General features: G+C 36.3%; 1 protein-coding gene across 1 annotated transcript; it reads right to left on the bottom strand.

Moving 5' to 3' along the window:
- Positions 1–6,910: 6,910 nt before the first annotated feature.
- Positions 6,911–7,966, bottom strand: LOC148562581 (uncharacterized). Its single transcript, XM_088490925.1, has 2 exons — positions 7,361–7,966; positions 6,911–7,270 (listed from the first exon to the last, which is right to left on the bottom strand). Exons 1-2 carry the CDS (start codon positions 7,964–7,966, stop codon positions 6,911–6,913), a joined length of 966 nt encoding a protein of 321 aa, XP_088347051.1.
- Between the last annotated feature and the right edge of the window lie 1,373 nt (positions 7,967–9,339).

Below are 9,339 nucleotides of genomic sequence, written 5' to 3'. Positions count from 1 at the left end.
CAATTATTTAAAGTTGGTAAAATACTACTATTATTTTGGTAAGATATTTTGATTTGCCAACAAAAAATAAAATATGGCAGTGGGACACTGGGACCCCGTGGTTTGGTGATCTGTATTCTTCCACAAGTTGTTGCATGTGTGTTGTATCTATCCTATTTATTCGGAAAATTGGTATATATTTTCTTATTATCTTATTATTGATAATGTTATAATTTGGCATCTGAAAATTTGCGACTTCGATAGACATTTTTTATAGCTAGGGATGTTAGTATATTACTTACATTAGTTAGACGTTATGCGTATTATTACATGCATCTTAGAAAAGATAATCCATTTATAGTATCTTAGACGTACAGCTCAATCAAACAAAGTTATATTGTTTGTACAAATAATTTAATCCAACATCACTAATATAATAATAAATTGTTCTTTCTTAGAATGCATTTTCCAGTAGAGATTTAAACAAGAGACATAGAAGATATAAAATACTAAAATAGAATGACTTTTACGTAAATTAAAAAAAAAAAAAATCTTTCAACTCAGGGGGCACCTAACAAACTTGGTGTAACTTGATATGATGAAATCCCTCAAATTCTTGATGATATTGTCGAATGAAATCTTTTTAAAGGTCATTTTAAGTGTTGCTATATATCGTTATTGCTGGTGGTTTTAAACTCCTTAGTCTAGAACGAATTCAATGTAAACAATACATATAAACACATTCCAATGTTAAAATCGAATAAGATCAATTAGTATTATTTATATTTATATAATATATTAGTGATAGAATTCTATATTTTTATTACTTGGATTCTATTAACAGTTATATATATATATCTCTTGTACATTATATTTTTTCTCAATTTAAATAATACATTATTTTAAATATATTAAATAATGTTAATTAATGGTAATTATACTCTAACTTCCAAACACACTAAACATGAAAAAAACTTCTGATATGCACACTTGATTAAATATAATTGTGATTAGAAACCGGCTTAGGTGGTTTGTATTTGTGAAATGTGAATATGTGAAGCAAATTAAAAGGAATTTGATGGAAAGTGGGGCATTACGCAATAGGCAGTGTCGGCACCACCATAACTGTCGGTGGTAGCGCGGCATTCTGATCGGATCGCCGCTTTGGAAAATGCTTCTCACGCACGTGACATGGTCCCCACCCACGGTCCATGAAGAAAGAAAAAAGACGGTGGTCGTCTGTCACTAAAATCATACTATATAAATCCTAGAAAATATTTTTATTAAAATTCATAGAAAGATAAACTTTTTGTCATGAATGTTTAAGGTAAATATTAATATTAGTTTTTAACTTGTCTCCTGTATATTTCAAAAATAATTCAATGTATGCAATTTTTACTTTTAATTTCGTAAAAATTATTAAGATGTATATCTTCCCAGTTCTAATTTTTCTATAATTTAATAAAAAAAATATTTATTTATTTATTTATTTTAGTTTTCTATGGTTTCCTTCGATCTGACAAACCAAAGACTAATTTGCTGCAGTACTGAACTCCATTTAACAGTTTATCGTTGGCCAATAAATTATTGCATACACAAGACGGAATTCAAATTTCTGACACTTGCTTAAACAGACTAGTAAGCTAACCACTAGACAAATCTAACTTGGTTAAATATCTTTTCTTTTATAGAACAATATAAACAAGTCAAATTAAAAATATTTCATTTAATTTGCAAGTTAAATTATAGCTTGATTAATAAATATTTTGTATGCTGAATCACTGATTCGTTTATTTTTTTTTTCAAAAATTATACAGATTCCAGCCCTTTCTTTTAGCTCAATAAATAATAAATTCATTTTTGCCTTACCTATTTGGCCAATAATTTGTACTAAAAGCACCCATCAGAACATGGATATATAAACCAGAATTTTGGAAGCCTCAAAGTTATAGATTTCTTGATGAGGTCACAAATGGCTTGTGATCCGCTTATTAGTATACAAATTATTAAGCTTGGAGTATATATTTAAATCAGTTTTCAGGAAATTTTTTGTCAAACATTTCGTCTACAACTAATTTTTATTATGCTTGAGATCTCTGAATTTCAATTTAAAAAATAAAGAATAAATGACCATTTGTACCCATGAGAGATAAAAACGCTGACATTTGTACCCATGAAAGCTCGAAACTAATCTTGTACCCATGATAGATACTGTCCGTGTGACAAAAGTACCCTGGCTTGATCTGAGCTTGGTTCGTGGGTTTCCGAACCTACGTGGCACTCCCAACCTCCCCCCCTCCCCCAAATCTGAGCCAACCATTCATCATCTTCATCTTCTTCACCATCACCATCACCATAACCTCCATAACCTCCATCACCATCACCTCAGCACCGCCACAGCCAGCTCCCTTCACCACAACTTCCGGCGATAACCCACACCGCCGCGCCCCTTTCTCTTCTTCTTCCCCTCTTTTCACCTCCGCTGAGCCCAGAAACCACAGCGCTAGCTCCTCCTCTACACCAAAGCCCAGAGCGGCAGCGGCCATCTTCTCCATTCATGGGTCTCCTCTCGTCTGCCACCAAACAGCCGCGACACCCAACCTTCTCCGCAGCGTCCTTACGGCATTCCAACCCGTCACCACTCCACTGTCCGAACCCTAGCTCCGCCAACCATCACCATCAGCCTCTACGAGCCACTGCAACCCTCTTCCCTTTTCTTCCCTTTGCGTGTTCTTTGTCTTCCTCAGCCACACCAACGAACCGGCCACCTTCTCCTCCCTCTCTCTCTCACTGGCCGAACCGCCGCGCCGTTGACGAGCCACAGCAACACCGACGATGAGCCCCTTTTCCCCTTTCTTCTTCCTTCTCTGTCATCCCGTCTCACCATCGCGAACCAGCCTAGCACCGTCGCGATTCCAGTCCCGTTTTTCGTTCTCCCATGGAACGACCAGAACAGGGTGCAGCTCATGTGTCTTCCATCCCCTCCGTTTTTTCCTGTGTCTTCCATCCCCTGCATTTTTTCCTGAGTTCTGTTTCTTTCATTGTATTGCTTTTAGTTTATTTTGCTTAATTTGGTTAGTTAAAAATGCATGTTAGTGGATTTAGGTTTGTTTTGATTCATGCTGGTGTTTGAAAATTTTGCTGTTTTGATTCATGCTACTGTTTGAAAATTTTGGCTTGTCTGATGCTGTTGGGAGCTTTGGGAGAGGTAAGGTTTGGACAGACATTGCGGAGAAGGTTGGGTGTCGCAGCTGTTTGGTGGAGAGGAGGAGTGAGAAGAGAGAAAGAAGAAGAGAAAGGGGCGCGGCGGTATGGGTTATCACCGGAGGTTGTGGTGAAGGGAGGTGGCTGTGGCGGTGCTGAGGTGATGGTGATAGAGGTTATGGAGGTTATGGTGATGGTGATGGTAAAGAAGATGAAGATAATGAATGGTTGGCTCAGATTTGGGGGGAGGGATGTTGGGAGTGCCACGTAGGTTCGGAAATCCACGAACCAAGCTCAGATTCAAGCCAGGGTATTTTTGTCACATGAACAGCATCTATCATGGGTATAAAATTAGTTTCGAGCTTTCATAGGTACAAATATCAGCGTTCTTATCTCTCATAGATACAAATGGTCATTTATTCAAAAAATAAATAAGTCCTTCAGTTAATGAGAATCATTGATTATTAAAGAAAAATTTTACATAACTTTAAGTGAATAATGTAACTGTGAAGATGCCGCGTATTAGCAGTAGGACAAATAAGTCCCTACCAAAATATACAAAATGGCATTATTTTGCACCTATTTAAAACACTACATTTTAGTGGGATAAATAAATTCCAACAAATGCTTTTCAAATAGGATTTGTTTATTTAGTGACACAAATAATAATTAAGAATCTACTTGACTGACTATTGTTATTTTTGAAAACTAATCTATTATATATTATAATAGATATAATAAGGGATGGATTTATTTAGATATGATTTTTAACAGATTGATATATATACTTATTGATGATACATTTGATGTATATTCCATAAAAAATAATAACGAAATAAAAAATACTTTATCCTTTATAAAAAAATAGCATAAAATTTATAATAAAAAATTGTCTTGAAAAATAACTTTTTTTTATTAGATATAAATTAAAAATTTAATGCCACCTAAATATTTTAAATGAGAAAATCTTATGAAACTTAAAAAATATAAATGCGACATAGGTAAATGTTATTTAACTATTTATTTATATATTTTGCAATCAATGACAACGTGGATTTGAAGTTATGAATGCAAGTAACATGGAATCTTAAAAATCGGAATTTGGACCATAACCCATGGAACGATTTTTGTTTACTAAAAATATTATGGGAATAAATTATTTTACAATTTTGTTAGATAATTAACAAAAATTTAGCCAACAACAAACTAGTAAATATTTTTGAATTACACTTTATATTAATTAATTATTATTAATTAGTGATTATTTAAATTTTATATTTTAAAAAATATAAAATTAATAATTATTAATTACAGTTATTTAAAGTTAGCTGATTAAGAATTATTTATCTATACTCTTCAATTATTTTATAATCAAATTCAATTAAATTTTTTTAAAAAATACTATTTGTACACTATTTTTCAACCACCAATTCAGCCACTCTCACTAAAATATAGTAAAAAAAAATACGGTTATGTAGAAGGATAATTAAAAAATAATACAACGCACTAGAAATTTTTTCATCGCGTCAAAAATCTCCTTTCAATCATGATTTCTTCTCTTCTCAGCAGAGGGAGTTCCATTGCATGCACCTCACTCCTCTTCTCTTCGATCGCGCCAACCTCACTCCTTACTTCTCTTCGATCGCGCCAACCTCACTCCTTACTTCTCTTCGATCGCACTAATCTCACTCTCGCTTTCTTCTCTTCTTCACACTTCTCTCTGCTCTGCTTCGATTCCGTAGTTCACAAAAGCTCTTCTCAGCGTCATTTCTGGTTCTTTTTATCTTAGAATTTTGATTATAACTTTTGATTCAAATGGAATCCACAACCTTAAATAATGAGATTTGTGTTTAATTTACTTTGTATGTTAATTTTTTTATTTTTGATTTGATTTTAATTTTTAATTATTCATGTTTTATTCCTGATTTGGTTTTAATTCTTTGATTATTTTTTTTATTCCTGAATATTTTGACTACATATTTGATTCCTGATGGAGAGTCTAGTTGCTCCATCTGATTCATGTATTCTGTGTGTTGAATTTTGGTAAGAGTAAAGTATCATTTATGTCCCCAACGTTTGGGGTAAGTCTCAAACCTATCCCTAACGTTTTAAACGTCCTATTTGTGTCCCAAACGTTTCTAAATCGAATCAATGTTGTCCTACCGTCCAAATTACTAACATTTGGTTAACGGCGTTGCATACGTGGAGGTTACTGTACACGGTGGCAGGGCGTTTTTATGTGACCGTTATTGAATTAAAAATAAAAGAAAAAAGAAACAGATAAACAGCAAAGAATGGTCCTCTTGGAAACCCTAATTCTGCAAATCTTCTCTCCTCTTTGATGCTGCACCTTCTGCAAAGCTCCGAGTAAAGTATCATTTATGTCCCCAACGTTTGGGGTAAGTCTCAAACCTATCCCTAACGTTTTAAACGTCCTATTTATGTCCCAAACATTTCTAAATCGAATCAATGTTGTCCTACCGTCCAAATTACTAACATTTGGTTAACGGCGTTGCATACGTGGAGGTTACTATACACGGTGGTAGGGCATTTTTATGTGACCATTATTGAATTAAAAATAAAAGAAAAAAAAAACAGATAAACAGCAAAGAATGGTCCTCTTGGAAACCCTAATTCTGTAAATCTTCTCTCCTCTTTGATGCTGCACCTTCTGCGAAGCTCGACTTCTCTGGTTGAAAAAGGATGGAGGCTGATGCATGCTAATCTGAAGCGACACACGGCAGCAAGCAGGCGACACGAAATAGAAACCAGGTACGTCGTAGGAGGACAACTTGCTACTGTGGGGAACGGCCTGTGCTCGCCACCTCATTGACGGCAGAAAATTCCGGGCGGAGGTTCTGGGGTTGCGTTAACTTTGGGGTGAGTTTTAGCCATGCGTTTCTTGTTGTTGAGTTATATGTTTTGACAATCTGTGGGTGTGACTCGGTTGTGTCAAATTTGGTATAGATTGGAGAAGAATGCGGCTATTTTGTATGGGCAGAACAAGAGGAAGAGCCCCCACAAGTTTCAAGGTTAAGGATGAAGGTCAGAAATTTGAAGAGCAAAATGGAGAAGGTTGAGTTCAGGTTCATAGTTGCAGTGGGAGTTGCTTTAGTTGGATGGACAGTTGCCCTAATATTGGTTTGTGAGAAAACAAGCAGCACCAAATTTGGGAGACTTTTACTACAATGATGTTGAGATAGTGAGATTTAGGAGAATATCATTAGATCCCAACTTGTGCTCTGTATTTTTGCCTAGAAATAGCACTGATGTTGACATGGTTGGTTTTTTGTTAAACTGAATGAAATTGTAATGAAATGATGTTTTGATGATTTAAGTTTGGCAAAATGCTATGTTGTGCTTGTGTAAAAAAGTGCAGTGATATATTGTGCAGCTGCAATGTTATATTATGCATTCTGTTTAAAGTGTTATATTTTGCATTGTTATATTTTGCAGATGAAATAAAGTGTTACATTTTGCATTCTGCTTAAATGAAGTAAGTCATGATCATGACAACAATCTGAACTGTAATATATTACTTAATCACTAACCATTAACATTGTCATTAGCAACAAGCACAATAGGTTCACAGCAAAATAACAAAACAGGAGCTACACTATTTGCTCCACAACAACTGTATGAGATAACAAAAGGGAGTCTTTAAACTAGTTTTGACAAATTATAATGATACTAAAGAGAAAACATGAAACTGCACACATCGTCATCATCACATCTTCTTCCGTGCTTTTGGAGGTGTCCTAGCCATAAACTTCAATTGGGATATGCTGACGTGCTTGGATGGGGTTGGCAGCACTCTGAGATTGTTGTGCTTGGCAGCATCCTTGAGTTGTTGTCTAGAATTATTGTTTGACGGAGTCATCTTAGCCTTCTTTGACCTAGCCTGAGATTGCTGGGAACTGATATCATTGGAAGGTGATTTTCTCTTTGGCCTTGATGTGTTGGTCTTCTTAGCTGCAGCTTGTGATTGCCTAGAAGCCTGGCTGGAGATAGTACTAGACACAGTGCTTGAGATAGTGCTAGAAATGACTCTTGTAGCTCTTCTTGTAGACCCAGCAACTTTGTTTGCCTAGTTAACAGCCACAATACGACATTATAATCTTTGAATGCAATCAAGCAAAATGAAGGCAAAACTAGAAAAAACAACTATTGTACTTACCGAAGTAGTGGCAGCTACTTTCCGCTTCTTTGGACAGGTCCGTTTGTTGTGGCCTCTAGCAAAACAATAGGAGCACTTCTGAGTCTGCCCATCGCGAGACACTCCTCCCCTAGTTGAATTCTCATATGCAGCTTTATTCCGTTTCAGTTTAGGCCTTCCAATGGGTTTTCTGTAGACTGGTGGCAAAATGTCATCAAACTGTGTCTTCACCCACAGGTTGGGGCCATTTACTGGATACACCACATGTTGGTAGCAGTCAGAGTAAGTTTCCTTCTTGTAACAGTTTGCAACAAAGTTGTCCACATTGAAGCACATCTTCCTAATGCAGGTCATGGCATGGGCACAGGGGATTCCGGACAACTGAAACTTCCTGCACGAACACTCGTGATTCTTCAAGTCAACCACGAACTTCTCTTTGCCTCCATGGATGCTAGTTACCTCATATTTGTCACGACCAGCATAGGTGCTCACCCACTTACCACTTGCATCAGCTTGTTTTTCAACCTTAGTCCTGATACGGGGCAACACCTCTCTTTGGTATTCAATTATCCGATCCCTATTATCAGCCCAATGCCTCATTATGTATACTCTGATGTCTTCAAGCATACTGACTATAGGCTTCTCCCAGGCGTCCACAATCACAGAGTTAAATACTTCACACATGTTGTTAACCAAGGTATCACACTTAGACCAAGTCCCAAACTTATGCCGGCACCAATATTTGGTTGGAATCTCCATAAGGTGGTTGTAGGCTCCATTATCAACCTTTTGAATTTCAGCCATGTTTCTCTCCCACTCTTGTAAATAAGTGGCTTTTGCAGCATTCCACATCATCAGTTTTAGTTGCAGCCCTGAGAATCTCTTCCTGAAATTGCTATAAAGATGTCTAACACAGAATCTATGATCCACTCCGGGAATGAGCTCATCGAAGGTTGGAACTAAGCCCTAAATCCATAGTAAATCAGTTTTACTTGAAGTAGTAATTAAATCAGCATGATATGTGATAATGACAATTAACCAAGTACATACAGTTCAATTAATCACAGAATCTATTATCAGCATGATATGTGATAAAGACAATTAACCAAGTACATACATTTCAATTAATCACAGAATCTATTATCAGCATGATATGTGATAATGACAATTACAATTAATCAGTTTTTACTTGAAGTAGTATGGACATGCACAATTCATACTACAAGTCATACATTTCAATCACTAGGTTCACTATAGGCAATAACTCTAACACTAAACTAGGATCAATAACGTAGCTATCAGCAAGTCTAACACTAAAACTGATTATATGAATGAAGTGAGTAGAGAAATAAGTACCTTTTGTTGGTCAGACATGAAGGTGCATCTCATTAGCTTGTCACTACCAAAGTCATTACACAGATTTGTGAGAAACCAAGTCCATGTGTCCTTAGTCTCTGCTTCAACCACTGCGTAGGCTATCGGCAGTATCTGATCATTCGGGTCCCAGCCAATAGCCGTGAGAAGTTGACCTCCATATGGTGTCTTGATGAAGCACCCATCAAGGCAAATTATTGGTCTGCAAACCATAAAACTCTTCTTGCATGCATCAAGGCACACATAGAGTCTTTGGAACTTTGGCCTTAAATCCACACCCGGTTTTGGTCTCTCAGAAGCAAACTCAGGTAGTCTCTCCACTTGCAACTTAACTGTAGAACCCGGGTTAGACCTCAGCAATTCATGACAATAGTCATACAGTCTCCGATACTGCTCTATGTACGTTCCTTGTAACTCATCAAGTGCAAACTGCTTAACCCGGGCAGCTTTAGACTTAGTTAGCTCTACATTCCACTTGCTGTATGCTTTCTTCATTAGCGTGGAGAGCTTTATTTTTGGATTCTCAGCGATCTTTTTTAGAAACACCTTGCCCAACCATTTTGCATGCATAATTCCAATTTTCAACTCTCTAGAACAGCTATGCTTGTTATGGCAGCTGATTAATT

This window comes from Arachis ipaensis, chromosome B6 (genome assembly GCF_059453495.1).
Source record: "Arachis ipaensis isolate K30076 ecotype BB chromosome B6, ASM5945349v1, whole genome shotgun sequence".
Lineage (NCBI taxonomy): Eukaryota > Viridiplantae > Streptophyta > Magnoliopsida > Fabales > Fabaceae > Arachis > Arachis ipaensis.
Note: the sequence above shows the minus strand (reverse complement) of the source record. Positions and strands in the feature narration are given on the sequence as shown.

Coding starts and splice junctions, on each gene's coding strand:
- LOC148562581 (XM_088490925.1), bottom strand. CDS start 7,966: ATGCTTGAAGACATCAGAGTATACATAATGAGGCATTGGGCTGATAAT. Junction 7,271..7,360: donor AAGTAGCTGCCACTACTTCG/GTAAGTACAATA, acceptor GCTGTTAACTAG/GCAAACAAAGTTGCTGGGTC.